The sequence below is a fragment of the Suillus paluster genome (assembly GCF_016628075.1).
Source record: "Suillus paluster strain FC165 chromosome Unknown EDB91scaffold_65, whole genome shotgun sequence".
NCBI classification, from domain to species: domain Eukaryota; kingdom Fungi; phylum Basidiomycota; class Agaricomycetes; order Boletales; family Suillaceae; genus Suillus; species Suillus paluster.
The window spans coordinates 21,523-48,615 of NW_024537625.1; the positions used below are offsets into that span (position 1 = coordinate 21,523).

At 47.3% G+C, this 27,093-nt stretch overlaps 12 protein-coding genes across 12 annotated transcripts; 6 read left to right on the plus strand and 6 right to left on the minus strand.

Annotated features, from left to right (window-relative positions):
* The first annotated feature begins 713 nt into the window (after nt 1–713).
* On the plus strand, nt 714–2,276 carry EDB91DRAFT_729317 (WD40-repeat-containing domain protein). Its single transcript, XM_041328220.1, has 7 exons — nt 714–994; nt 1,045–1,468; nt 1,528–1,587; nt 1,637–1,702; nt 1,750–1,800; nt 1,875–1,982; nt 2,040–2,276. Exons 1-7 carry the CDS (start codon nt 882–884, stop codon nt 2,115–2,117), a joined length of 900 nt encoding a protein of 299 aa, XP_041173376.1. The 5' UTR covers nt 714–881; the 3' UTR covers nt 2,118–2,276.
* A 703-nt stretch (nt 2,277–2,979) lies between these two features.
* EDB91DRAFT_1306443 (major facilitator superfamily domain-containing protein) lies at nt 2,980–5,948 on the minus strand (the record flags this gene model as incomplete). The annotated part of the gene is made up of 21 exons (XM_041325045.1): nt 2,980–3,349; nt 3,406–3,558; nt 3,613–3,707; nt 3,761–3,811; nt 3,866–3,889; nt 3,955–4,000; nt 4,055–4,184; nt 4,235–4,289; nt 4,337–4,574; nt 4,622–4,672; nt 4,718–4,789; nt 4,841–4,931; nt 4,980–5,026; nt 5,077–5,118; nt 5,174–5,204; nt 5,267–5,307; nt 5,356–5,515; nt 5,565–5,625; nt 5,673–5,690; nt 5,753–5,762; nt 5,814–5,948. The coding sequence occupies 21 exons, from the start codon at nt 5,946–5,948 to the stop codon at nt 3,194–3,196; spliced, it is 1,707 nt and encodes a 568-aa protein (XP_041173377.1). The 3' UTR covers nt 2,980–3,193.
* Nucleotides 5,949–6,366: 418 nt separating this feature from the next.
* EDB91DRAFT_1154853 (Alpha/Beta hydrolase protein) lies at nt 6,367–8,297 on the minus strand. Its single transcript, XM_041319574.1, has 6 exons — nt 7,789–8,297; nt 7,436–7,738; nt 7,334–7,388; nt 7,168–7,286; nt 6,827–7,108; nt 6,367–6,774 (listed from the first exon to the last, which is right to left on the minus strand). The coding sequence occupies exons 1-6, from the start codon at nt 8,215–8,217 to the stop codon at nt 6,736–6,738; spliced, it is 1,227 nt and encodes a 408-aa protein (XP_041173378.1). The 5' UTR covers nt 8,218–8,297; the 3' UTR covers nt 6,367–6,735.
* Nucleotides 8,298–8,767: 470 nt separating this feature from the next.
* EDB91DRAFT_1058953 (uncharacterized protein) lies at nt 8,768–9,365 on the plus strand (the record flags this gene model as incomplete). Its single annotated transcript, XM_041314200.1, has 3 exons — nt 8,768–8,985; nt 9,033–9,108; nt 9,159–9,365. The coding sequence occupies 3 exons, from the start codon at nt 8,768–8,770 to the stop codon at nt 9,363–9,365; spliced, it is 501 nt and encodes a 166-aa protein (XP_041173379.1).
* Nucleotides 9,366–11,444: 2,079 nt separating this feature from the next.
* On the minus strand, nt 11,445–11,927 carry EDB91DRAFT_1058869 (uncharacterized protein; the record flags this gene model as incomplete). The annotated part of the gene is made up of 1 exon (XM_041314193.1): nt 11,445–11,927. A coding segment is annotated over one exon (483 nt), but the record flags the coding sequence as incomplete, so codon positions are not given.
* A 727-nt stretch (nt 11,928–12,654) lies between these two features.
* On the plus strand, nt 12,655–12,855 carry EDB91DRAFT_1029575 (uncharacterized protein; the record flags this gene model as incomplete). The annotated part of the gene is made up of 1 exon (XM_041312692.1): nt 12,655–12,855. A coding segment is annotated over one exon (201 nt), but the record flags the coding sequence as incomplete, so codon positions are not given.
* A 1,383-nt stretch (nt 12,856–14,238) lies between these two features.
* Nucleotides 14,239–16,248, minus strand: EDB91DRAFT_1058878 (uncharacterized protein; the record flags this gene model as incomplete). The annotated part of the gene is made up of 4 exons (XM_041314194.1): nt 14,239–14,336; nt 14,387–14,699; nt 14,756–15,029; nt 16,136–16,248. Coding segments are annotated over 4 exons (798 nt in total), but the record flags the coding sequence as incomplete, so codon positions are not given.
* A 184-nt stretch (nt 16,249–16,432) lies between these two features.
* EDB91DRAFT_1001002 (uncharacterized protein) lies at nt 16,433–16,705 on the minus strand (the record flags this gene model as incomplete). The annotated part of the gene is made up of 2 exons (XM_041312236.1): nt 16,433–16,525; nt 16,586–16,705. Coding segments are annotated over 2 exons (213 nt in total), but the record flags the coding sequence as incomplete, so codon positions are not given.
* Nucleotides 16,706–19,303: 2,598 nt separating this feature from the next.
* EDB91DRAFT_1306453 (Alpha/beta hydrolase family-domain-containing protein) lies at nt 19,304–21,327 on the plus strand (the record flags this gene model as incomplete). Its single annotated transcript, XM_041325046.1, has 8 exons — nt 19,304–19,750; nt 19,803–19,932; nt 19,989–20,178; nt 20,234–20,374; nt 20,430–20,681; nt 20,730–20,817; nt 20,874–20,901; nt 20,953–21,327. 8 exons carry the CDS (start codon nt 19,304–19,306, stop codon nt 21,012–21,014), a joined length of 1,338 nt encoding a protein of 445 aa, XP_041173384.1. The 3' UTR covers nt 21,015–21,327.
* A 483-nt stretch (nt 21,328–21,810) lies between these two features.
* EDB91DRAFT_1154866 (kinase-like domain-containing protein) lies at nt 21,811–23,508 on the minus strand. The gene is made up of 8 exons (XM_041319575.1): nt 23,339–23,508; nt 23,044–23,277; nt 22,933–22,995; nt 22,701–22,886; nt 22,614–22,644; nt 22,526–22,563; nt 22,265–22,477; nt 21,811–22,210 (listed from the first exon to the last, which is right to left on the minus strand). Exons 2-8 carry the CDS (start codon nt 23,071–23,073, stop codon nt 22,004–22,006), a joined length of 768 nt encoding a protein of 255 aa, XP_041173385.1. The 5' UTR covers nt 23,074–23,277; nt 23,339–23,508; the 3' UTR covers nt 21,811–22,003.
* Nucleotides 23,509–23,522: 14 nt separating this feature from the next.
* Nucleotides 23,523–25,627, plus strand: EDB91DRAFT_1154879 (kinase-like domain-containing protein). Its single transcript, XM_041319576.1, has 9 exons — nt 23,523–23,767; nt 23,817–23,991; nt 24,043–24,163; nt 24,217–24,276; nt 24,328–24,513; nt 24,572–24,602; nt 24,665–24,702; nt 24,759–24,944; nt 24,996–25,627. The coding sequence occupies exons 2-9, from the start codon at nt 23,921–23,923 to the stop codon at nt 25,212–25,214; spliced, it is 912 nt and encodes a 303-aa protein (XP_041173386.1). The 5' UTR covers nt 23,523–23,767; nt 23,817–23,920; the 3' UTR covers nt 25,215–25,627.
* EDB91DRAFT_1338624 (uncharacterized protein) lies at nt 25,628–26,416 on the plus strand (the record flags this gene model as incomplete). Its single annotated transcript, XM_041325629.1, has 2 exons — nt 25,628–25,958; nt 25,993–26,416. Exons 1-2 carry the CDS (start codon nt 25,777–25,779, stop codon nt 26,414–26,416), a joined length of 606 nt encoding a protein of 201 aa, XP_041173387.1. The 5' UTR covers nt 25,628–25,776.
* Between the last annotated feature and the right edge of the window lie 677 nt (nt 26,417–27,093).

The following is a 27,093-nucleotide window of genomic DNA, read 5'->3' on the forward strand; positions in this document are numbered from 1 at the left end:
GCCTGGATTGGCCTGGACAAGTGGAACGCCTTCTGAATTTGTTCTGAACCTTAGATAACGAAGTCGGCCTCTGAACGGAATACGGTGTCTGTCAGTGACCGCGATGCTAGTGCAGCAGCGCGCACGTAACTTGAACAAGCCAAACATTTCCAGCTACTGTAATACACAGCCAGGCGGCTGCAAGCAGTGCAGCAATGAACCACATAAAAGTCTTGCACACGTCCAGGTTCCAATATACCCGTCCCATAGATCTCTCACCACAGCACCTAATCTGTGGCAATAGCCCATCCAGAGAACCTGCAACACTTAGCATCTCGTCCTATTCTGACTGTGCTGCTCAAGCTCGAATCACCGATTTAGTGGGTATTCATTATTTCAGATTATGGGATCGTGTATAACAAGGGTACATCCAATTTATAGCCAGAACTGCCAGCCAGCTACAGCGGTCAGTAGACTAAATCTGCCGAATCCCCTGGCCTTGGACTTACCTTGTGGCAGCGAATCTTTACCTCCGTTACATCATCCTACTATGTCCTCTACTTTAATCCAACCTTATACCCCAAGATGTCTGCCAGGAAGAAGCGACTCTGCAACAATTTTATGCCTTGATTTTCTAGATGAAGATCGACACATTATCACGTGCTCCGAAGACGGTTCCATCAAAGTACTGGAGGTGGTAACAGGTCACGTGGTGGGTGGCCCTTGGACAGATCCAGGAAATGTGGCTGTCCACGCCATGGCACTATCTCGAGATCGCATGAAATTCGTGACTGGCAGCAAAGATGGCAGGATATGTTTGTGGGCAGTGGGCACCGGGCCAATGACCGGACATTGGAAGAGAGCACACACCGACGCAATATCGTCCGTCTGCTGGAGTCCGGATGAGTTGCACGTCGCCAGTGGATCCGAAGATGGAACGGCGATTATCTGGGATGCCAACACAGGCAACCCCGTGCGAGAACCCATCAAAACTGACCACGAACATGTGTACGCAGTACGCTATTCACTTGACGGTACAACGCTCGTGACGAGTGGATGCAACAGTAACATCACATTTTGGGATGTCAGGACAGGACAGGCGCTCAGATTTGTAGAAGTGTGTCCTGCTTCGCAGCAGGTGCATTGCGTCACTCGGAACTCAGAAGATAGACTTTTCCTGGGACTTAGTAATGGAATCGTACAGGCAATAACCAACACCCAAGAGAAAGCCGTCCATCTAGGCAAACGTACTGGTCCTATCCGTGCCGTCGTCTTGTCTCAAGATGAGAGCTTACTGGCTACCGCTTCTCATGATAATACTGTCTGCCTATGGGATCTAAAAACCAACCAGTCAGTTGGTCGGCCTTTGAAGCATGCCGATGGCTTGAGGTGCGCGGCCTTCGCAAGAAACGGCGGACTGTTCGCCACTAGTGTCAACGAAAACGTGTATATCTGGGACTTTCAGGCGCTGCTCGGCGGAGATATTAATGTAAGCACTCAAGTCACGACATCTCCTCTGACGACCATTGACATATTTGTGTTCACCAGGTTAAGGACAGCGAGTCGGGATCATCGCTGGAAATGTCTACAGCTGGTCACTCCCTCGATGTACGTGACACATCAATGGTCCGCTCTTGTACTAAGTGTTTGGACACAGGTTGGCGCAGAGATTCGCCCCGCCGGCAATCACATGCGACACGATTCATGGCATGAAACTATCGTGGTATGCCTTATTTCTTGATCCAGTCTGATGGCTCACGTCCAGTTCAGCCCAACGGCGCGCATCGACTACCACAGCTACCATGTGCACTTGACATTCATGTGCGTCGCTATCATCTCAATTAGTTGATTTTTGTTCTGACACCATGTTCCCACGTACCGCTTATTGCATGTAGAGCGCATCACCTCCCAGTCCAAGACCAAAGGATGAGCGCAGTACAATGCAGCCGCACATTTTTTCCAGGAGATCTGTTCGTCAAGTTGCTGCTACTCACCTACAGCAGGTCCGTCACGCCGTTCATTTGCTACTTTAATCGAGTTGTGACCCAACCTACCACTAGGTATTTGGTGTTCTAAGATCAGTACTACGCATGGCCGACAGGAAAGTGCAGCAATTTTCGCGGGTATGGGGCCAGTGAGGTTTTACCTCAGAAGCGCACCAGCGTGTCAGGGTGAAAGTTAGTGCTTCTAGTGTTGGAGTCCGAGACGTCCGAGACGAGAGAGGAATAGGGTACGAGCGTAACCAAAAGGAGCTCGAGCCAGTGACGCACTGACGTCGGCTGGTACTCATCCACATTATAATGTCCCACCCTCAGCGTTATGTATATTTTTGTTCTTATTTCTGTGTACAACCAATGACTTCCGACCATAGTACAATTATGCGATTTTTATGATAACGAGCCTTTGTATGCAACATGTGTATTCTCTGGATTCCTTAGATGCGTGGTGAAGATAACTAGTCCAATTCTTTCACTATTAAATTGCGTCCGACCACAGGACGGAGTGCATTTGCCATAAATCCCAGTTGCGCGGCGAGACACCAGGCGCATTTGGCATTGCAAGGTAGCCGTGACCAGGACGCCGTGATGATTTTGGTGTCAACGCTTCGATAATTTCGTGAACACTCGATCAATTGGGAGTCCATGAGAGTGTTCAGAATCAGATGGAGCGATAGACTAGGCGCTATAGAGCCCGTACAATCTAGATGAATGGTGTGTGCAGTACACAGAGGATGCACAGTCGTCGGGTTTGTAGGCAATGATGTTCTATAGTTGGTAGATGCTGTGCGACATGATGTACACATCCTTGTTAGCACCCGATCGTGTGTCATCGCGAAATCAGCGAGTCGATCGCACCTACACAAGTACAACTGTCAGAAGATCGCAATGAACCCACAACAATCTCGCTATCCCAGCTGCGATCCCTTCCAGAGGGATGTTTCTCCCCCCTCACGCACTAAACAACACGAGACCGGGCGATCAGACTGTATACTTTAAACATCCCACATATGTGCAAACAATGTCGAATCCGATTATACAACAACTACGCCACTACACTGAAAACTAGTTTCACTGCGAATAGATTGTACTAACTACCATCCCTTCGAGAAATTTTCTAGTCATCCTTTGCCAAATTATTTGTAACAATATTGATGCGCTATCTGACTGAAGTTCCAATCGAGGCACTTTCTAAGTCTTGTGTGCCTTCTGTAGACTCAGGTGTAGAAGACCTTCGCTCGTGTTGTGAATGAGACCGCAAGGTGTCCTTGTCTTCCTCGTCGGACTTCAACGGCGTGCCCATTGGCAGGAGATTCGGGATTAGTGGACATATCAGTCTCCCTCGGGCGACGGTCTAACTTTTTCTCGGGGATCTGGATCACAATGGCATCAACGGAGATCTGAAAAAGAAAACAGGCTGAAGGCGTACCGGTAGTCGGATAATATACGCCAACAACGCACAACACGTGGCAAGTGCGAACACGGCGCGGAGACTTATGGCGTATGAGTCTCTTGCTGCGCGTTGCAAGTCCGGTGGCAACGTCCCTACGAAGGTGGTAGAATGCCTGATCTTACTCACAATCTAGATGTGAAAAATATAGCATCGAGATGGACTGATTAAAGGGCAAGATTTCACCTCTGCTGCGCCATCACCGTGTATCCTTGACCGAAGCTCGTGGTCAAGTTTGAACTGGAATAACGCGGATGAAATTGCAACGCCCAATACTTGTCCTACGCCCGAGCGGTCAACCTTGATGACACAAGCATCCGTATTAGCAACTCACCCAAACCTCGGAAAAGCTGTAGGAAACCAGTGCCAACAGCCATCGAACTCTCTGGGATATTTTACACCGTTAAAAAATCTCAGCACAGGAGCCGTGATAACGCACCTGGGAGGTGTGCGAGCAGCGCAACTGATGATTTGTGCACAACATAATTAGACATCTCGGCCGCAGCTGATCACTGACGCCTTACGCACCAAGATTTGTCTGTAAAACGACGGAGTTGCCAAACCCGACTGGGATCTGATACAGATATATGATCCATATATCAGTCAAAGAATACAACACATCGCTCACAGTGCTCAGCCACTTTTGCAGTAGCCCAGAGTCCTCCCGCATCAAAGTGATGAGAGTGATACCGACGAACGGGAAGAAACCAAAGATCAGGTTGATAAGTTTATACTTTCCGGTGCGGTGAATCATCCATCTAGCGCTCGTGTGGGTCAAAATGGAAATGGCAACGACGCATCCACCCACCCGGCGAACAAGGACCCAAGGGGCATGGATGCACTGAATGGAACCATATGCGAGCCTATCTGCGGTTAACGCTGGTATTAAAATAGATTAACAGCGACATACCCGCCGTGGATGCACTTGCGAGATCCACTGTCTGAAACCACATCGGAAAGAAATACAACACGGAGAAGCTGCATGATGACACCAGGACGTTGCTAGCTCCCAAAAGAACCGGAACCTTCTGTTTCAAGAGGGATGGCGCCATCATAGGTTCGGGGGCAACTAACAACTCTACCAAAATAAAAACTATGAAGAAAATGCCAGCGAGAGCGAGCGGCACGTATACCCATTGGTTCGACCACTGGTCGAGGGTTAACCAATTAAATACTTATTTGAATAATTACTCACCGGGAGATCCTCATTATATTTCATACTCAAGAACACCAAGCATGATCCGACCTGAACGGAGTGAAGAACACTCTGCAGATAATAATATCTACTCACAGAGACTAAAAGAGCAAAGCTACCGCCGTAATCGATTCTCTTGAGAACCTCTTTGGTGCTTTTGCTGTCACCCTAACAATCCAATGAGTACATGCTAAGTTTACGATCCTTCCAAGTGCTTACAGGGGTGATATATCGCAAGTTGTAGGTCGTAAGGGCAAGCGACAATGCAAAAAAGGGCACTTGTATCAAGAACGCCCATCTCCAACCAAACCTAGAACGCATGGTGGATAGGGTAGAAATAGAAGGTGTATGCGCTTACCGATCGCATATGAGACCTCCTATAGGTCCTCCCAGACCCATACCAAGCTAAACACGATAAGTTTCCGGGTTCAAAAAAGTGATGGGTCCCAACGTACGCCATTGAACAGACTTTCTACACCTTGCGCAAGCCCTCTCGACTATAAGTGTTTCTGAGATCATGATAACGGCGAGAAAGCACAGAGCACAACATACCCGTATGGAATACATATCACTCGTAGCGATCCTGAAGTTGTCATGGTCACATTTAGTAACGAACTGAATGGTTTCTCTGGTATTGAGTCTCACGAGGAAGTCGTTTGAATACCACCACCTCCCATACCAGATAGCTGTAGGAACATGTCATAAATGAGTATTAAATCGACGGAGAAACGTACAAATCGCGCCGCAATCAACATCTCCATGTTCGTGGAGAGTCCGCACAAAAGGGTCCCCAGTGCCGTCATAGAGATAGCCAATTGACCTGCACCCCGTCTGCCCATGATATTGCATAACCGTCCGTACAAAGGTGTGAAAGTGCAGGTAGCAAGCAAGTATCTAAGAGGGAATGTAAGCGGAATTTTTGGCCGAAGGGAATCGTATTTACGATGTACCAAGCCAGCTGGCTTCATTTGACTTGTTGAAGTCAGACGAGATGGATGATAGCACTGTCAAAATTGTCAAATCGGCATTCGGATAAATGTAACAGCCGTACAAGTCACAACCAGGCTAACTAGCAATAATTTTGGAGCGTTAGTAAAAGCCGCGACACCAAACGAGAAAATAGAAACGTACAGTTCAAACACTACCGACAAGTCAGAAAATTCAAAAAAAAACTGTTACATGCAAAACTCACCGCAAGGAAATTTGCAGACCACAGACCAACCAAAATTCCGTAGCGTGTCGAACTTGAAATGTCTCGAGGGCCAAGACGACGATGTTGCTGCGCATTGCTTTCATTCACCAGCAGCGGATCTCTTTCCGTCGCCATTGTTGCGTATGCACTGGGTGCCAGAAGTTAGAATGATATGTAGTACATTCCATTGCAGTAATATATGACACTTGCAGACCAGGTACATTCCCGCATCCGAACTCGCATCCGACTCGCTATCGGAGGAGTCTTGGTCCTTGAAAATGAAGTGCCAATCTGCCAAAATGCTGTATCAAACGCTTCTGTTACGAACGCTCACCGTAGCAATGATGGAGGGATATGATTGGTGGATTAGTGTGATCATCGCGTACTATGTACTAGTATGTAGCCTGTTTGATCGGAACTGCAACTTGAACTGGTCACCGGATGTATGTTTGTTACGTACAAAGTTAAATTCTGAGCATTCTGCAATTTCTGGCTCGACGTTCTGATTCAAACTACAGTACTCTGACAGTGGCAGAAACTAGTACTACTTTCAGTGAAATCAATACTGCTCTGAATCAGCTTTGAAATGCTCCTATAGCTGATTGCAAAATTATTCGGAAAATTGTGCAACCAGTCCAGCTCTATCTAAGTTTCATTTACCTATCATCACTCGGACGTTACTCGATTCCCGTAATCCCGGAGGCAAAGAGAATCCGCTCCAAAGAAGCCTGCCGACAATAAGAGGATGGGGCGATAGAGTTACAGTGCATGTGCAGCGGGGTCTTTCAGGTTTGATATTGAACGCACAAAGTCCCCTGTCCGGTGAGGGTGCTGATGGCAATTGTTCAGGCCAAAAAAAAATAGTTATTCGTCGTATGTGAAAGTTTCTCTCATGTCGTAGCTTCCTGTACTGAAATTAGCTCTAGCCCTTGAAGCTTCCAAACTCCCAGTCGTAGCAATCCTAGCACTCCAGTAAACGCTGGAGTAGGACACAAGATGTAAACACGACTTACAACACAATCCTCGTCCGCCTTTGCCTCAGGCACCGTCCTACCCTCCTCCTGAGTCCAATCCTCACCCAACAACCTGTCAATGATTTGAACAATCGAGTGTGTCCGCACGTCAACAGACCACCCGAGGTGAGCGACGGTATCGTAGCGTATAACCTTGCCCAAATGGCACTGCGTCTCCATGGCATAACCCGCGATGCCACATGACGATGTAACACCGGTGCAGACGCCCATTGGGATAGGATCAGCTGTGTGGAAGACGTGCGTGACGTGCTGAGTCGAGGGCTGCAATTCATCCACGGGATCAGTATGTGAAAGTGAAAATGATGGAGACTTCGACTCACAGGAGAAGGCAGGTGCAAACGTGTCGCAGCTAATTTCTCGGAGGGAGCCTCAAATGCAACGACGGGTGCTCCAAAAGTCACACCAATAAGTGAGGCGAGGGAGCCACCCAGAGAATGCCCTTTTGCTGAGAATGAGAAGCAATCGAAAGACAACGCTAAACCGCACCTGTGAGCCAGATATTGGCTTTGGGATACATATACGTGATGTTATTATATAAATTCTGGAAGAAAATCAGGCTGGAACTCGATATTTTGAAGATGTACATACCACTCCAACAGAATAATATAAGCTCTCCCCGATCAAACTTTTCTCCAGACATTCTTGGTCACACCTACGACTACCCTGATAGCAATTACAAACTGTCGACCAAGTTGGACCAACTCTTGCACAACAGCAAGAAAACAGAAGGTTATCGTTTAATTTATCCTTCCGTACGGTTGGGCCACCACCACCCGTAATCCAGCCAGCGGAAGTGCCCTTAATCGAAAGCACCACTGTCGAGTTGTCGTCCGAGACAAAGACATGCCCTCGAAGTCCATCTGCGTCAGGTTCCCAACCAAACGGCGTGGACTGTCATTCGTGAACAAAATGTAAATCTGTATCACCTAAGATAAACATACATTATTCCAGCCTTCCAGTGTGTACCAGTCTGATGCAGTAGATGTTGTGTATGCATTAGAGGTCATCTTCGCAAGTGTGAGCAGTGCCTCTCTATCTTCGATGTTCGGCCCAAGGACGTCGTTTGTGTCCCACAACACGTGCTCGCTCTGATCATGTCTAATAGACCGCAGTCGGGCGCCATGAAATGCCTTCGCCGATTGCGGCCTGTGTGTTTGGACATTCGAGGTGCTCACGGTATATGGATCTGCGGCAAATGAGGGAATTGTGTTGGAGAAGATCACCCGGGAATCATTAGTTATAGCATGCTGGTGCCGCAGCTGGAAGGACAACGAAGAGTGTGCTTGCTGAACAGCGGGTGGCTGAGGGACGTCGAGCCAAAGTAGTGAGCCAAGTAAGAAGCGAAGAGTAGTAGGCAGTAAATTAAGCATTGCGAACTGGAGTCTAAGGGTATATATGCATGAGACGTGGGGTAGATTATTGTTGTTCTACTTAGCAGAACAGTTCGAACCTCGAGGAGAACACGTCCTAAATCAGGAAGGTTGTGCGGGTATGATTATGTCAGCTTTCTTCAACTTTCCTGCTAGTTCGTCTACCTGTAGTATGTCAGACATTCAAAGAAGAAGACCTAGTCGTTCCCTGAATCCCTCTAGACCACTGGTTCTGCTATCGCTCATCGATGACTCTGGATTATACTACTCTCTGACGGATACGAAGGCTTGACTAGATTATATTACTTGTTATCCTGACAAAGCATGAGCTTGTCATATGATCGTGGAGTACGTACAAGCGCCCATTGATGGGTCTTGGGGGCTAGCCCACCACTACCTTCTCGCAAGGATCCCACTCCTGATTCCTGGGTCCTCTTAAGGCAGAGGGCGATCATTTTTAAACCACTGCCTAAGTGATAGCCCATCTCCTACCCATAATCACCTCATGGAACTCTGCCTACGATACAATGACCCCACACACACGTTGCTCATGACCCCGGACGGCATAGTCATGTACCAGGTCAACACGACACTGGGACAGACTATCACGATAAGCCGTTTCGAAAATCATCCCCAGCTGCTGCACACGGGGCGGGTGTCTTGTGTCGTTGGTGAAATCGATAGTGGCCGGTTGAGGTTACTCGATAGCGAGAGTCCGATAGAAGTTGTGATGGTATCGGGGGCAGAAGATACCGAAAATGTCAATAGGTAAGGCACCAGCTTTAATGCATCGACTTTAGTTTGAGATAGCCAAGACCCTGGTTACCCTGGACCTTTAGTGGACCAGATGATAAGTCTTACACATGGCAAATTTTGTTTCGTTCTCCAGTCGTAAGTCATTGATAACCCGAACTCTGTGCTACCTCTGACCATAAACCCAGCTTTTCGTATCCGGCAATGCACTCGTTCCTCTAGCACGATATAGACATGCAAAACTCGGTATCATATCACGATCAAGACGAGCTTTCCTCGAAATATTCCCCGCTGGAATCAATGTCATTGATCTCATTGTCGCCACCTTCGTCTCATATGCGAAGCATTACTGGCTGGACGAGCCCGACCACGAGTCTACTCCGTCGGCAGTTTAGTTCTGCAAGCGAGTCTGTGTGAAGGTGGGCCCACTCAAAATCACTGAGGTTGTTGTTGTTGATTATATTGACCTGTCTCCGTAAGAAATGGCTTCGGTTTTCAGCGGAATATATAACTCTGGATTGTGTTTCACCTAAGTGGTTCATTGTATATCATACCCGAGCTGATGGGGTACTCTGAATAACATTCTGATTTGACTCCAAGTACTTGCTTCTGAGAGCAGAGCCTGGAGCGCGGTATCCACGGATGTCGTACATATACGTATGCGAAGGTCATTCATAAATACCGCGCTCTGATATGACCGTGATTTTTCCTTGTCGATCTCAAACAAACAAACCAGGCGAATCTACACTGTCGGTTCATCCCATAAATATCGATGTTATGGTATGGACTTGGGAAGACGTCTGGTTTCTGGTATTTCTGATGGACGACCGGTGTCAGCAGTAACGTTAAATCTAACAATACAGATCCAGCAGTCTCTCTCCCATGGTATCACCCTTGCGGCAGGTGACTGGCCTGGCCTGGCCTGGTACGTAATTTGTTCTTTGCATTTGGCATATCCCTTAGATTTGGGAACCGAAGTAATAGGTCACTCCTCACTTGAAGACCTCTGAATCACCGCTTGGCAAGAGTATTTCCAGGTCATGATAATTGTCCAAGTTTGCTTCCCTCGCGCACGGCTCACTTTGCGCCTTCCTCGCCACGTTCGTAGCTGTTCTCTTCTGCCCACACCCGCCCGTTTGTACCACTCCCTCTGTCGACAACGGCCGCAAGGTTTGCCAAGTGCCTACCCACTCAAAACCTCACCGCCAGCAACGCCATCCAGTTATGACATCCCTGGCCTTGGCCACGTCGCCACTGATACCTTCCCGCCCCGGACCTCGAAACGGCCAAAGAGCCGGCCGCTGCTCGCATGATTACTTTGCGCTTTGGCCCAATGCGCTCTTCCACTACCCACAGTCTATGAGAACCAGCTTCGGTGGGCGCAATTCCTGTGGCAACACCTCTCTTGGACGCCTCCCGCCCCCTTCATTCCTGCTTCCCGCTTTCCTGCCTGCTGAAATCCGGTATCTCACACTTCTCGAACTTATTAATACCTCTTCCATGCAGAGCTCTAATGCGTAGTGTATTACACTCTTGGCTGTATTTAGTTCTTTATCATGCAATCAGATTGATGTTCCATCATGCTATCGTACGAAGAACCCTGCGGATGAGCGCCATCGGGCATGGAACTCCTTAGCGTCTGTTGCAGTCCACTGTCCCCGAGAGTCGGCGAGTGCTGGTAACTAGGGCCAGAGGGAGGCTAGATAACAGAGAAGTGGGATGGCAGCGGTTCCGAGCATACGAAAGCTCTCATCAGGGGGCTACCCCGCCGAGATCGATTGCTCTTTGGGATATGCTACCACTAACCAGCGGGGTAGGTTACGGTTGGGGAGTCAGTCGAAGGAAATTTCTTCCTCGACCCGGGTCCCAATAAGCTGTAGGACGTTTGACTGTCCTTTCGGAACGGCCTCTCGTGAGTCTGTGACCGTATCAGCAAAGACGAGGCAGTACTTGCTAGGATCGCATAATTTTCTGCATAATTGTGCAAGCAGCTGACAGACCCGATACAGGCATCAGTAAAACCTCGACTTACTTAATCAGACTTTTTTGGACTTTTCGATGGTTTTCACTTCTTTTCAAAAATGAGTGGCCTTTTTTTCAATTGTTTTTCTTGATTCACTGCCTGGTTCTAGTGTTGCCGCGAAGAAAACTGAAGTGAATCGAAGTGGAAAATTGAGACACTTCGGTAGACTTCGATGTCAACGAAGTTATTCGAAGTGCGCTTCGTTACACTTCGCGAAGTCACAAGCAAGTAGAACAGATTAGTAATCTAACATCAGTAAATCACGAGTTCACTTTTCAGCCTTTTTCTACAATTTAATAAGAGACCATTTGCTTTTTGTCCCCTTTTCACACTTATCTTTTGGACTCGCAAACTTTGTGTGATTGAATATAGAAAAGTGAGAAAAAAGTGAGAAGTTGGAAAACAGTATGCGCCATAAAATAAAGCTAAGTGACATAGAAAAAGTGACATATTAAGAAGCGATTTCGAACGCATGATGATTGTTCACATAGAAGAGGGTGAATATATCGAGGGTGTGGTGAAATTTGATGACCGAGGGGAGTGGTTCAGTACCGTACACAGGAATAAGATGTGCAGAACGAAAAATCGACTCGACGTGAATCACCGCAAAGTGTGCGCGATTCTCGATAGAGGATGGCTCCACCATCCACAAGCCAGTCTTGTCGTCTGGTGTGTCGCCGACTCGATTGAACCAGTGGACGACTGCGCATGGATAATATCTATCTCTGAGCCGAAAAGAAAAAAAGGTAAGTACCTGGGCAACATCCATACCCAGCATTCCATGAGCATTTGGGTCAGTAATAACAAACACGCAGTCTTTGCGTGCGTACCCTTGTCTCCAATTGGGGGACACGCGAATGTACTCGCGTTTCATCCCGCCAATGCCACTTAAGTCGCTCGGTGCAAAGAATGTCGACACCGCGGAATTATATACTCATATCCGTCCTTCGTAACGAGGGCGGTCCATAATATTTTCGGGGACTTGTGTGGGGTCGATCAGGAAATCCTGAACGAGATCAGCTAAGTCCGGAATGACGAGCTCGTCGGCTAGTGTGGGAATGGTCTGGGCGCATTTTTTCCCAGGCCATTTTCGATGTCGCTTATCCAGGAACTCATCATAACGTCCAACCAAAAGGCCCCATTATCGGTCTGGTAAGTCTTGCTTCTATATCCACCTTGAAAATATCTCTAACCGCAAGTCATCTCCAACAAAAGGTCAATCAGCGCATTAGCTCCTGGCGCAGTAATTTTGGATCCACGTCCGTGGCCCTCGTTGCAAATTTTCTGGCTACCTCCAAAGACGATGAGGATGAAGATGACGACGACGCCGACTTTGAGCAAACACTGGCAGCGAGCCTCCTTGAGGAGTGGGCCTTCCTTTATGAAGATCCGGAGGCTCGTGACCCAAACCAGATCTACCGGTCTGCATTTATGTTGGAAATGATCGACGGTTGTCACATTAATCCGATTTCTGGTTTCCTTGATGTACCTGCGCTCAACACAGACGATCTGCAATTGAAGGGCATGCAGGCTGTAATCGCTGCATGTGCCGCCTCGGTAGGTCCCGTCTAAATATTCTAACTTAAATTAACCATTCATTTTCATAGCTTGAACGTGCTTTCAACTTTGTCACAAAGCCCAAGGCTCTTTTCGATGGCCAAAGCATAGGCACTAGCAGTGCAAAGGGTAATACCAGCAAGGCTCGCAAAGCCCCCATCAAGCGCAATAAATCCAGCGGCAAAGATAGCACTGGCCTTCCAGCATTTTCGGAGGCCAACTGTGGATTGGCGACGATGGAATACTACGAGTCCATCAAGAGGCGGGGGCTGAAGTATACAATGGACGTCATTGCCTTGGTGCACCAGCGCTGTGAAGCAGCCCAAAAGCTCAAGAACGCTCCCGCTGAGGAGCTGAAACCCAAGGGTGGGTGCACCCTGCTTTGTATGTATTTTTTTCTCGTTGTGTACTCTACTATTGACACATCCGACACCGGCAGAATATTGGCTATGTTTGTCTTCGTGCACTATCCTATGCTCTCTGCGCTTACCAGACACTGATACACTACACGCCATACACCCCTGCCCCAATTCAAGCTGTTGTTTATATCTACTAATATACACACTTTTGGAGGACTTTATTCATTCTTCTGGACCACTGTTTCACACTCCTGGACTACCTTTTTTTTGATCTAGTCAACTTTTAATGCCCACTATTGTTCTTTTTTCAACGCATCCCAAAAAAATAAGTGCGAAAAAGCTGAGAATGAGCGGGATATGAGTAACGAGATCTACGGAAAAAAGTAGGTTCTACTTTTTTGACTTCGTGCTGCTTCCTTCAATATGTAGCGCAAAAAGTGGGATATAAGTGGTTTAAAAGACAACTCGTGATTTACTGATGAATGTAGCTACAACATAATCTAAGTCGAAAAGTGGTCCTCGTTTTCGTTTGCAAGCAGCTGAGCAAGTTCATCAAGCTTGCCTGCTGCCATGAGTTCATCTATGGCATTCCTAGATACTGGCCCTGAAATAGAATAATCTACTTCCTCCGCAATGAGATGGGATGTGAAGTTCAGCCGGTCTTGCTTGTAAGAGAACTTGAGTACTTGTAGAGCTTCGAGAACAGTTGGTGAGAGGTTAGCACACCGATCTGTGCATGTCTCTTTGCTGGACGAGAAAACTCGTTCGGAAGGGACCGACGAAGCCTGCGCGGGAAGGACGTCCATTGCGACGCGGAAAAGCAGTGGAAATATATGTTCTTTTTGCTACAAAATATTATGTTCAAGTTAATTTGATGAATGATTGAAAAAAATGTGTGTACCTCCCAAAAACGAACAATATTGGCTATGCATTCAGCCGTGGAATCAAGAAGCGCAGCTTCTTCATAGCACTGCATTTCTTGCTCGGCATCTTTCTGGTCTTCCTCTAAATCTCGTTGCACTTGCTCTTCCTAGCGTGAGTGTTGGAAGTGACTGGTCAAATGACATGGAAGAACTTGGAGGTGGTGCAGTGAGAGTGGTGGTTAATGACGAGGTTGTCGAACGCCGAACACTGGTATTGATCTTTGTCAAGCGCCCAAATCCTGCCATTAACGACCACGCAGCCACAGATGTAGAATCAGTGGAGTAAGGAAGCTGTGATGCTGATATGCATGGTGTAGGCACTGTATCCCGTTCCAAGCGCACCGCTGTGCGGTATGATGTCATCTGTAAACCAAACATTAGCCCTACTGAAAAATGACAATGAAATTTAACATGCTGCTTCTAATGCCCATTCCCATGCTCTTCTCACATCATTCTCACCCCAGTGGGCCTTCATCCATTCAAGTTTCAAGCTCGGGTTGATTACTATCTGAAGTTCAGTAAAATTTCAAACGTGAAAATAATCTTAAACTCACTCATTGCTAGTGCATAGATTCGTGTTTTCCTGCCTTGATGAATGTAGTTAGTGAGCTTGTCGAGGCCAATTCCAATATAATGGGCAAGTTCCCAAATGGTTCCCTTCAGTTCGGTCCATTTTGTTAGCAGGAGTTCGTATGCAGGAAGGGCCATTGACAAGGTCGGAGTACGCTCGCTTGCAAGTAGCTCTTGAGCTGCATGAGGGACTTCGATAATTTGATGAATATCGCAGAGGACATCAATATCTTTTGAGTCCATGGAAAGGTGGGCAATGTCGGCATTTTGGATTTCTTGCAGGAACGACTGGATAGCCTATTGAAAGAAGTAAATGTCAAATGAAGAGTTAGAGGTAAAAAAAAACACGTTACTGGATGCAACGTGAGAACACGATCAATCATTTTGAATGTTGATGACCAGCGAGTTGAGCAATCTCGCAAAAGGCGAAGCACAGGCAATTTCTCCTTGCCATCAGGAAGCTTACCCTTCCAATATCCATTGTTGTTCCCTTGTTCGATGACTGCTTGAAGCCACCGCCGTCGCTGCCCTGAGTGCCTGCAAGAATTAACAATGTCACGACATTGTCCGACAGGTTCATTCGACAAGCTGTTAGCATAAGCGTGAAGGTCCGTCGAGGTGGAAAGACTGGCAGGTGCTTCCAACACAGGTCCAATAGGATTGTCCTTCAATTCTTTCAGAATTGCCTGCACTGTGAGGTTCACGACGTGAGGAAATGTCATGAATGTTACCAACTGCATCTAAATTTCGATTATCGAACCTAAGTCACCTATCCGATAAGATTAGATTAGATAAGATCCCTGATAAGATAAGATGGATAACTGATTAACGATCACTATCTTTAAACATCACATCTATACTACATCGACGTCATCCATCTATATCTGTAACCCTAGACATACGAACTCATCATATCCTTAGAAGTCCTACGATTAGGCAACAGGTTACATCATAAGCATCTACACACCTCTATGATCGAACCATAACCGAGAGTCCTTTACAAAGCTATCTCTCGAAGAGTCATCACCCTTTCACATTGCAGACCTTCACTTCCCACACATGACATGTTAAGAGTTACCTCTGTCATTCACCAAATCCCTTACATAAGAACCTGTTGCACAGTCACAGCTAAACCCTTGAACCCTATCACAGAAGCGCCACTCATAGAGAAGCATGCTCATTACCGAAGACCCTGGAGAAACCCTTAGATCTGATCGCACCCGATACATCTCCAGATCCTATCTCTTATCGAGATCCTTAATCACCGCTCGAGACTTCTTGTCACAGAACTCTCTCACCCTTCTTAATCTCCGCTTACCCTGAATAGAAGCAGTCCCTGAGAACCCTGCTTAATCACCGATACCCCTAACCCCTATGGACCCTTTCTTGTAGTTGATTGGTTGATAAGACACCCTGAACCCTAGGCGCAATGTTATGATCTTATATAGATATATCACTACCTTTCATACTCAGATATCTCCGCTTAGAGAGTAGTATATAGTTTAGGTTGTAGTCAGTAGTACTCCTTAGACTTAACCTCTTCGTTCCTACCCAGTGTAGACTCAGACGTTCACTCTCAATAACATCTCTTTGCTCTTATCCTAGACGAGTCCTAGTGGTTGTGTTAGGCCTTTACCATTTGGTGAACGCTGATCATAACAGGAAAACATCTGTTGAATCCAAGGATCGTGATGATTTAGCTCACCGCTGCCAAAAATAAGCAACAGATTTACCGTAAACGATTGCCAGCGTGGTCAAAGGGAATACCCCTCTTATCCAGCTCCATCTCGAGCTCCAACATAAATGTATCATTGTTGGATGCGTTGTCCATAGTAATCTGGCCAAACTAGAGTTGAGTTTGAATTCATTTGATATGACAAATTACGAGTCATTAAATTTACCTTGATCGTGACCTCAAGTTCATCCATTATTTTCAAAAACTCTTGACCGAGATTAGCACCACTATGAGAACCCCCGATATACCGAAAAGCAACAAGGCGAGTCTTGTACTTGAGTCTGTCCTTCCCATCCCGTGTCATAAAGTGGGCAGTCACTGCCATGTAACTATCACGATTCAGGTCACTCCACAGGTCCGTGGTCATCGAGATGCGTCCCAGTGCATTCTATATAAGTGGTAAAAATAATTAATGGCAAACTGGATCAAAATAGTCATGATACAGTACCTTTATATCATCTTTTGCCCTGTTGCATTCCCTGCGGTATTCATCCAAGACCATCTGCGTTATTTTCATGCGGTGAGGAAGTTCGGTGTCATCAATTTTCCCATCACCGAGGTACAGGAGAAGCTCCCGAAACTCTGGACATTCTAAAACATTGAAGCTCTGCACACAAAAAAACTTGTAAGATCAGTATACATGTTCAAGTCAACTCGTAAACACACCTGATCATCAACAGCCACCCAACACATCAACAAGTGATGGAACATATCTACCGAGAAGACCCGTTGGTCTCCGCCTATAGAATGGTGTGCGCGGTGCCTGGTTTTAAGTGACATGTTCTTGCAAATTTGCTTCCAAAGCTGGTGATGCTGGCTGTCGAAGTGCTCACGGTAGCATGAGGTCATCCCATCTCTAAGCTGCCACACCTTCCATCGTGGGTTTTTCTCGTCATCGCTGCCCAACGATGTTTGAAAATTTTGATAACCGAAGGAATGTATGTAGGACTCACCCACAAAGACGACATGCCACATATTTGCAGTTCGGTTTTGCTGTCAATCAGGGTTGATTTTCCGGCATCTTATCTGGCCTCTCCTTGTCATTCAAAGCCCACAAAAAGTACCAAACATCAGTCAGCAACTGCTCTCGACTCCCGCGGACGGTGAGATCCACCTTCGTTAGTGTTACCATGTGGAGGGACTCCATCTGCTGGTGAGGCTGCAGGCAGGTGCAGGATTGGAGACTGGACCAACACCGCAAACAGCTGCAGCTTCAGGTGGCTGCGCTGCCAGCACCTGCAGTTCGTCTTTCTCTTCTTGTTGCTCTGCTTCCGAGTGTTGGTTTGACCACCCATATCCTCAACAGGTGTTTTACGTTTGCGGCCACCCTTTTTTGCCATCGTTCCCGCTGTTAACGACAGGAGCAGTCGAGTCTCGCAGGATAGTACCTGTGTCTTGCTGCGACATTAAGATAGGTGGAGTCGAAGTGGCAGGCTGTGCAGGGCCCCACATCTGCTGTAGCAGCCCAACATGCTGCATTGGCATCATATACTGGGCATATTGGTTACTAGGAGGTGCAGGCAAAGGTGGAGAGAAGTTTCGCAAAGTCTCGAAAGAACTGTTTGGTGTCACTAATGGTGAAACAAGCTGTGCAGGACTGTCAGAGCTTGTGGGCCTCAGTTGCAGGCAAGTACTGAAGGAAACTGCGAGCAGGCTACTAGGAAGAAAGCCTGTTGTTGGATGGTACATTGTGGACCGGGGGAGTAGTGAAGATGTTGTTGGTAGCCTTTCTCACAAATTCAATTCAATCGCAGAACCGATTTGAATGTTCGAGATCATGCCAGTGTACGAGAGGCTTATACTTAGGAAATACAGTGATGTTTTATGATTGAAATATGATAGACAGGAAGCACATACTACAGGGCTTTAGACGTGCAGTGATAATGATTAAGTAATCTATGTGGTAACTTCGATTCACCTCTCGAAGTGGACGAAGTGCCGCTTCGACCAACTTCGGAACAACGAAGTCAACCAAAGTCTCACGTTTTCGAAGTGAAGCGAATTTACCTCGAAGTCACTTCACTTCGGCGGCAACACTAGTTCCGATCAAATCTACGTGATGATCGCATTAATTAAACCCACCAATCACATCTCTCCATCATTGCTATCATGAGCATCCGTAATACGGAGAAGCGTTCATCTCAGTAAAATCGGGTATAACTCGTACGATAAACGTCAAGCGGCAGCAGAACCAAATGGATGACTTCCCGTAGGTCCGAAATAATCGGATTACTTTAGGAAGGTGGAACCTGGTGTGCCGCGATGCCGGCCGTAATTTGCTCCACATCGGCAACTCAACATAATTTTGCACCCTCTTATAAACCTTAAAGGATTTTAATCTAATATTGAACCCTTTTCTAGCTTAACCCGACTAGAATGCTTCCGTTTCAGGCCACTAGCCAGCGATATCAGCTGACCTAATTAGTCTCCTTCGCAGTTTCGTCGTGCTGCAGTGCAGCTTTAAAGTGCTTACATGACCCATGTAAGTTCTATACTACTCTCTCATTCTCTCCATTCTTCTATCATAACGTGAGTGCGGAACCTCCAATCACTCTATAACTGTTCGAGCGAGCACGCAGCTTCAATCCTTAATTAAGTCCTGATGGCTACAACCTCGGAACACCGCTGGGACCCCGGACACTCGTGGGCGAGCCCCGCTCCACCGTGAAGCTTCGAAGGCTGGGTGTAAGCCCGTTGGCGTACCTGAGCTCCCATAATCAACATAAATACTGTCCGAGATAATGAAGCGTGAGCTTTCATTAAATTTATGTCCCTTGCAGAGATGTACTCTAGGCATCAGCAAATGCGACTTTGTTCGAAAGCACCCACAAAACGCTCGTGTGTATATTCTTTTTGGTTTAGTTCAAGTTTGCGTTCGTAAGCACACATTTTTGGTCATATGTTCAGCATCTCCACCAATCGCTTGAGTGTGCTACTGAAGTCGTAAGCGTTCATTTCAGTGGTTTTTCAGATGTATATCTTTTCCTTCTCGATATTTGGGAGTCGAAGTATTTCGGAACGCTCTCTGATACGTAGGTAACAGGGTACCTGATACTTGTTATTGACTCATTGGTTGGGTGATTCTATTAACCCGAATACCGGGGAGCGGTCATGTTGACTTGGCATGACCAACCTTTAAAAGCTGCTTCTTCCCTCGAAAGTGACGATGACCGCCAGCATGACTTCCACGTATCCTTTTGAACCGACTCCCCAGTGGACGACAGTGAACCCTAGGCCACTCCCGCCATTGCTCACGCGAGGTGAAGTCTTAGAAAAACCTTCGTTACCGTCCCCTCCTCGGAACGAGCTGTTCAACGACAATTATGTTGTTAGCACCCACCTCGTGCCTGCTGCTTGCCCAAGACTAGCTCCGGACATCCCATTGCCTGTAGTCCCAAAATTCTCGACAAACGCCTCAGATCGGAAGCGAGAGCTCAAGCAGCTTGCTGCCGAATTTGCTGAGCGACAAGACCGCTTCGAGCATGGGAGGTTAAGTGGAGAGGGAAGCGAGAAACCTTTATGGAACTGCGTTAACCGATATGCGAAGAGAGTTCAAGATGGGAGGAAGGGATTGACGTTGTTCCTTACTCATGCGACCGGTTTGCCCAAGGAGGTACACCTATTCAACACATCATAGCCGAGAACATCTACTAAATATCATATAGACATGGGAAACAACCCTGCGATATTTATTATCATCACCCTCAGCCTCACTGATTGACGAGGTGTGGTCTTGGGAGGCTGTTCAGCATGGTGATGCTGCACTAGTCAACGAGGCAAATCTCGGTGGCATATGTGAGGCACCTCGCTATTATCTATAACAAGGGGCTAAGTTGAACCTTTGTTACTAGATGATTGGCTAGACAGCACGCGGGATATTGTACACTTCTTGCTACACTACTTACCGGAAGATGCATCGTCGAAGGCTTTACCCACTCACCTAGATCTTCTGCCGGAGACTATCAGTGAATACCGGAAGACAAAAGGATTTTCATCCCGATCCCTGGTTTCTGTCGGGCACTCATTCGGGGGCTGCTGTTTGTATGTTATCATTGCCAGCGTTAATACTCTGATCCAGTTTTCAACTTCAATGCAGGATACCAGCGGCTGTCAATTTCCCTGCTTTATTCTCCTCCATGGTTCTCGTCGATCCAATAATTGTCCAAAATCACAACGGTCCCCCCAATACGGTTAGACTATACGTCACCCTTGCCAGGCGCGACCGCTGGCCGTCACGGTGAGTCGTTATATTGTGGTAGTGACTTCTAAGCGTCTAAGTCCGGAGTCATTAGTGAGGAGGCGTTACGCTCACTCAAGACGTCTCCATTCTTCGCAGGTTGGCATCCCGATGCTCTACGGCTGTATGTTGCATATGGCCTCTGCGAGGATTCACGCGGGGGCGTGAAGCTGAAGATGTCAAGTCTGCATGAGGCTTTGGTGTTCGCAGGTCGTATAGGATCGTTTGAAGCATGGGAGCTACTGGAAAAGGTAGACGAGCGAATTGAATTACATTGGGTTGTTCCAGGGAAGCCTGAAGACAAAGGGTGCGGTATTCCCGGTGATAATATCAGCTCCACTCACTTTCATTTTAGGTTCAAGGGCGAAGAAGCCACGAGGATCCGAGTGTGGCGAAGGCCTGCGAATTCGTCTAATGTAGTGATTCACTCTGCTGGGCATCTGGTAAGCCCATGATTCGCTTCCTGGTGAAAAGTCTGACTGACCTGGCTGTTGTTCAGATTCCACAAGAATCGCCAGAGGAGCTTGGTAAGTGATACTTTATCTTTTGTTCATGTCATCCTGATGGTTTCCCTCCAGCCCGAGAAATATCAGCTTTCCTGGAGAGAAAGTACGGGCTGCGGAGTAAAGCACACTTGTGATAATCCCTGGACTCGAACAGGACAGTTTGGGGATTTTTGTTCTCTGGCCTTTGCTCGCTTTCATATCGCTTTATTTTTGGTTGTTTCCATGTAGTTGTACACGGTATTTCAAGCTTCAAGTTGGGTTGGGTGCTGCCGACAAACACCTTGCGAAGCGAGAGACACCATCAGACTTGATAGACAAGTATTCCTCATATTTTATCGTTTATAAACGTTCAAACAGTCGATCGTGAAGGGTAAGACGATAGGAGAGCGAAATCCGACAGCGGCAAGTTAAAGTGGTTATAACATACTGTTCTTGGAGACGGAGATGCATTAGTGCATCTGAATCCTGTTTGGCACCATATCAGTGCAGTCTAGTTGGGTGCGGTGATACAACACATTGAACCGGCAAGCTTTACTCGGAGACAACGACGTCTAGGTTGTCGTCGGTCTCTATCGATGCACAGGGTACTTATGCGATGCCCCTAGATAACCTTGAAGCTTGCGGTTGTCTCCTTACAACATCATGTCAATCAACCAAGCGCACACAATGCCCGTCGATTTGGCTTTGACATTATCCAATACATCACCTTTCTTCGCTGATCCCGCAATGCTCCCGAGCGCATATCCCGAGCTGCAAGGCCTCACCCACGTCCAAGCTGTGGGCCCCGGCTTGATGTCAAACGAACACGTATATAGACTGGAGGATAAAGAACGAGCTGGGGCTGTCCTGGATTTTTTGAAGAAAGAGGGAGGGGTGTCTAACGTCGTTTTGCTTGAGAAGAAGAAACGAGTCAAGAGAGATGAGTTTTGATCAGTGAGCATCAGTTTGAATTCAAACATTTGAGCACGGGTTGATTGAAGATTTGGTTACAGAGGGTATCGAGAGAATATATAGTACTCAACGGTACGGCGGTAAATATGATACGTAGTTTCAAAATAGTGTGTTAAATAAATACTGAGAGAATCCTGCACCATCAGTGCGGTGACTATGCATACCACTTACGCTACGGTGGTAGCGCACTTCGAACGTAACCCAGAACGTGATCAATCGTCGGTCTATCAGACGGCTTTGACCAGCATCCTTGAAGAAAGGGTATGTGTTGCCTATCAACCGAGCTGTCTGCTTCCATCGGGTGCGTACCCTTGTATCTAGCAGCCATGATATGAAGCGGGTCTTCGAGCCAGTGATAAGGGAGTTTTCCGGATAGCACCTGAATTGCAACTCAAAACGGAATTACTGCAGGGTAAAGTAAGAAGAGGCATACCTGAAGTGCTACAGAACCGAACGAGTAAACGTCGGAGCAGGTGGTGGGTTTTTCAACTTCTTCTTCTGCAAGATTTATCAATTCAGGCGCAACCCAGCGTATGGAGCCTGGTTGGTAGGCTTCAAATGACAAGCCATCACATTCTGCAAGGAGCATCGACAGTCCGAAGTCCGTCACGTATGCGTTTCCCCTGGAATCGATCAATACGTTGTGCTGTACTCATTTAGCTTGTCAGACACGCCCACATAACTACAGGCTCACCGCGGTGAGGTTCCCATGAATGATATGTTTGTCATGAACTATGGGAATGGTCAAGACTGCTTATGAAAAAATATGAACCAGCACAAACGGTACTGGATAGCTGTCACAATTTGTTCGAGCTATAGGGAATCGTTGTCAAGGTGATCAGCTGTAATTATTTAGCAGTAGGACGCACAAGTAGGAACTTGTCTCTACTCGACAGATTGAAGAACTCGAGAGACAGATAGTTTGTTAATGACCCATGCTCCATCCAAGGGGTTACGAACGCGGGGAGCGGTCCGAATCCTGAGGTCGTCCCAAAGAAGCGAAGTATATTCTTATGGTGCAACGTTGCCCACGCACGCACTTCGCGATAGATCCTCTGATACATCATTAGCACGAATATCGAGTGACCTGTCAATATGTACCTTGCGCAATGCCTTTATCGCGTCTTCACTCGAATCAAGGATCCTCAAGGATTTGACGGCCACCTGTTACGAACTTCATTGGCGATGACGCATGAAAGAAGGTCAAGCTACCTCTATTTTTCCATAGGACTTTGAAACCATGGTACACCGGTAGACATCACTTATATCTCCAATAGAATGAGGGAAATTATCATGTATGAAGATACACGTCCGAGGAAATTTCGTCGATTTGTCCTGAATCACGTCGGACCTATTCAATACCTCCTTGAGAGTGACCGACCAATATGACAAAATGAACTTTTACAGAAAATGCCATAGTCCTTGCAGTCCAGCAACCCCGCCAGTCTGATGGAACAACGAAGTCATGATTAGCAATGTTCGATGTGTCAGCTTGTATGTAGCCTACCTTCAGACAAAAGAGATGGAACATAGTTATGCACCTCCCCGATGTCGCGGGTCACAAAGCCAGAGTCTCAGACTGTCGGGATTGAATCGATGGGAACGAGATAAGGAAGCGCCAAAACCACCTACCAATGAGGTGTGGCATTGGTGTGTGTGGCATCAGCGTTTTTGCGTTTTAAAACTCCGCCAGACCACGTCGAGAACGAGACCGTCCCCACCGCTAAAGTCTTGCCGCAACGCAAGCACCTGCTACTTGTACATACCGAACTCAATGGTCGCATGTTTCCACTTACTGGCCTAGTGTTAGGTTACAATCAATAAGCACACCAAGTATAATAGCTTTGGCTGCCAGTTTTCGCACGTGGGGGCACGTTTAAATCCTCGAGGCCCCTAACGTTAACGTTCAACGCCTCCCCCACTATAACTTTGTAGTCAGGGAAGTCCTAGACATGTTATGTTGTATTTGGTTGTATTTATTCATGCAGCAATGATTCAGATTACATGACCTTGCCATATCGCCTTGCTTGCAAGGTGACGATTCATCGTCTTCTGCTAATTCTCTGGCTAGGGTCTACCTGACCTTCAGATGCCGTTTCACTTTGTTGTACATGTCTGGCAACGCTTAACGAGTATTAGGTCGAAAAGGAATGATCATTCGTAAGTAATCGCCGTCTCCATCCTACGGATCACTCACTGAATTTTGTCAAGAAATGCGACACCATATTCCATGCACAACCTCACTTCGAGGATTCGAAAGGCACAATGGATTGGCGGAAGATCAGCAAATGTATATCGAGCTACATGTTCTATTGGTACCACGCCCACACAGGTTTGTCTTGGGCACTCTACCCCATCCATGTCCTGATATATGAAAAAAAATAGGTTGTTGTGAAGTCGCTGAGGGTAGAAATGTTTAGCAACACGGGGAAATCTGAAAGCCAGGTCGGTAACATCTTGATGTGATTAGATAACTCGCATCAATTCTCTTCCCAGGAGTTATTGGTTCGAGCAAATGCCTGGATGTCTTTGCGACATGACAACATTCTTACACCCATAGGATTCGCTGATGGATTCGGACCGCTTCCATCAATTGTATACAAGTGGATGCCTGGCGGGACATTGACCTCATACCTCGAAGACAACTCTGGCAGTCTAAGTGTTTCGCAAAGGTTTTGTCTGGCAAGTCTCGTCCAGTCTTTCTGTTCTTGAAAGAGTCTGATTTAGTAAAATAAAATAGATCAAGCAAATAGCAGCTGGACTCTGCTACCGTAAGCACTACATTCTACTTCTGACGTACATCCTGACTCGAGTTTCTGAAATATCGACGTAGTCCACTACAAGAATGTCGTCCACGGCAATCTACATGGAGTGAGTCGTCTATCTTTTTTCGCTGGCAATTTTGTGTCTTATCATGACGTGTGTAGAATAACGTCCTAATTGACGCCGAAGGTGTTGCGCATCTTGCAGATTACGAACTTACTTGGGCGTACCGAGGACAACATATTCCCCCATCTGTGAGATGGGCAGCTCCGGAACGCTTTGACAGCCAAAGCGTGAGCGCGCCCACGACAAAGAGTGATATCTATTCCCTTGGAGGCATAATGCTTCAGGTTCGTTCATTAGGCATATGAGGTCGTACACATTGGTTGATAATATCCCAGATCCTCACTGGCCGCGAACCATATTATGAGGTCAGAAGTAGATCCAAGGTTTCCATCGAAATATTGAACGGAAATAAACCCTCGCGACCACTTGATATTCGTATCGCGGATCCTCACTGGTGGTTTATTCAATGGTGCTGGACCGTTCCAGAAAACCGCCCATCTTCTGCTGAAGTACTACACTTTGCCCAAAGGGAAGCCGAGCTTCTTGGTGCATAAGCTGATATTTTTTATATACGAGGAACTCTCGTGCTTACCCTATTCTCTATATTCTCATTACTATGGACTTTATGGAGTCATTCCCACCGGGTTGTTTCTCTGACAGCACGGGACCCCATTATTCTGGATATCTTATTTCATCGGACACGTCCTATACACTGGCTTCGCCATCAATGAATCACACCCATCTCCTACCCATCACATGCCTATCTATTCACGTATCGCAATCCCGCCCTGGTTACTTATCCCCTGGCTGTGCTGAGGATGCCGATCAATCGCATTGTGCTGAGCACGCCTTATTACATCTTCCCCATTCCACGTGTCTTGTTTACAGAAAACCTACAAAAGCCCCAGTACGATACATGTTGTAGACCCGGCGTTCTTGCAACTAAGCTATCATCTGGTAACTTTGCGTGGACTGTCTATCTTGTTCTTCCGTATGTCGCCACCTCGAAGTCCCGCGACTGCGAATTGTTGCGACATATTTTTTCACCTCTAAACGTTGCTTCTTTCTCGCCACTCGAAAACCTAGGCTGCGCTCTGGCAACGAAATCCAACCACCATGTCTACCTCTCGTTACGACCTTCGCTCAAGTAACATCAACCGGGAACTCGGCTCTGCACCATACATTCCCGGCGCCCTTCCCGCCACTCCTATCAGTTATGAGTCCCCATTGACGGTACAAGATGACCCCTGCCGCGATGTAATCCAGGAGAGTATCCATAGGGACCCTCTGAGGAGATGGTCATAGAGCAGGTCTCTATGGCTGACGTGCCAGCTTCATGGAAACTTACCCCACCGTGTTTCAAGTGGGCCTGAGATTGACCCCGAAAACGATGGGTCCGGCGGTGACGACCGCCAGGAAAACTAAGGTTAGTGTGGTTGAAGAGTTCAAATTGAACCAAGGGCAAGAGAGCCTGATGCGCGAGGCTGAGCGTCGCGTAACGAATGACGGCGAGCGTGAACGAATCACTGTAAGCGACAGGCGGCCAGGCCCGCAGTGCTGGACTCACTCAGGGACCCTGAGAGGTTTGAATCCTGAGAATCGGTCGAGGGACCTTCAAAAGGCCACGGACTCCAGAGAATGGAGTGGCGCTGGCTTGGAGGATGGAGACATTGATGGGAGACCCAGCGTGCGGCCCTTGCATGAATCTTACAAAGCAGCGAAGTCAACCGCCGAGAAGTCAATTCGCGATCCATGAGAACCCCCGAACGGAGAAGGAATACAACCACATTGTCTGGCAGCGACTACTTAGAGCTGCTGGATCCAGCCACCCGGAGCACCCGACCTGTCACTGGACGCAGATAGAGCCTGTCGGGATCAGATCGGTATGGTCACGCTACCCAATGACATCCCAACCAAACCTATGTTTCTCTGGCGGGGCTTTTTTTCCGTTAGCGAACAATGATTATTAACAGGTCATCGTATCCGAAATAAAAATGTGGTGTGCCAATACTACAGGTGGCTAGTAGTAGTGGGTCAGGTCAAGTCAGTGACATAGGAAACCGTAAAATTTGAGAATGCCTAGATCTAAAATTATCTTCTGCGCTGCTGAGGAACGAGGCGAGCGCAGAACTCAGTCTATGTACTACTAGGCAGACCACCTCTTTCGCACTTGCTGCAGACCACCGTCCCCGAACGTTGGGTGCTGTTGACAATGAGGGGAGGGAGAGGCCAGTAAAGCGGAGGGCAGCGGTTTCAAGCTTGCAAAAGCTCTCATCAGGGGGCTGCCGCTACCCCTACCGCTTGTACTTTTAGTTCTACGTAGGAATCTCCTTCTTAAACCTTTGTCAATAGGAGTAAATGGTCCGTGCTCCAGTACTCTGCTCCCAAAACGGGCAAGCCAGCAGGTGCAATCGACACTCATGACCCATTGAT

Bases quoted from the DNA above. Each gene is read 5' to 3' on its own strand.
- EDB91DRAFT_729317 (XM_041328220.1), top strand. From the start codon at position 882: ATGAGTTGCACGTCGCCAGTGGATCCGAAGATGGAACGGCGATTATCT. The intron at 995-1,044 runs GTACGCTATTCA...TGGATGCAACAG, and splicing joins ACCACGAACATGTGTACGCA to TAACATCACATTTTGGGATG. The intron at 1,588-1,636 runs GTACGTGACACA...GTTTGGACACAG, and splicing joins CAGCTGGTCACTCCCTCGAT to GTTGGCGCAGAGATTCGCCC.
- EDB91DRAFT_1154853 (XM_041319574.1), bottom strand. From the start codon at position 8,217: ATGCTTAATTTACTGCCTACTACTCTTCGCTTCTTACTTGGCTCACTA. The intron at 7,389-7,435 runs GTATGTACATCT...ATTTTCTTCCAG, and splicing joins TATATTATTCTGTTGGAGTG to AATTTATATAATAACATCAC. The intron at 7,109-7,167 runs GTGAGTCGAAGT...GATGAATTGCAG, and splicing joins GTTTGCACCTGCCTTCTCCT to CCCTCGACTCAGCACGTCAC.
- EDB91DRAFT_1154866 (XM_041319575.1), bottom strand. From the start codon at position 23,073: ATGGTTTCAAAGTCCTATGGAAAAATAGAG. The intron at 22,996-23,043 runs GTAGCTTGACCT...AGTTCGTAACAG, and splicing joins AGTCCTATGGAAAAATAGAG to GTGGCCGTCAAATCCTTGAG. The intron at 22,887-22,932 runs GTACATATTGAC...ATGATGTATCAG, and splicing joins CGATAAAGGCATTGCGCAAG to AGGATCTATCGCGAAGTGCG.
- EDB91DRAFT_1154879 (XM_041319576.1), top strand. From the start codon at position 23,921: ATGCCGTTTCACTTTGTTGTACATGTCTGGCAACGCTTAACGAGTATT. The intron at 23,992-24,042 runs GTAAGTAATCGC...AATTTTGTCAAG, and splicing joins TCGAAAAGGAATGATCATTC to AAATGCGACACCATATTCCA. The intron at 24,703-24,758 runs GTGAGTCGTCTA...TGACGTGTGTAG, and splicing joins TCCACGGCAATCTACATGGA to AATAACGTCCTAATTGACGC.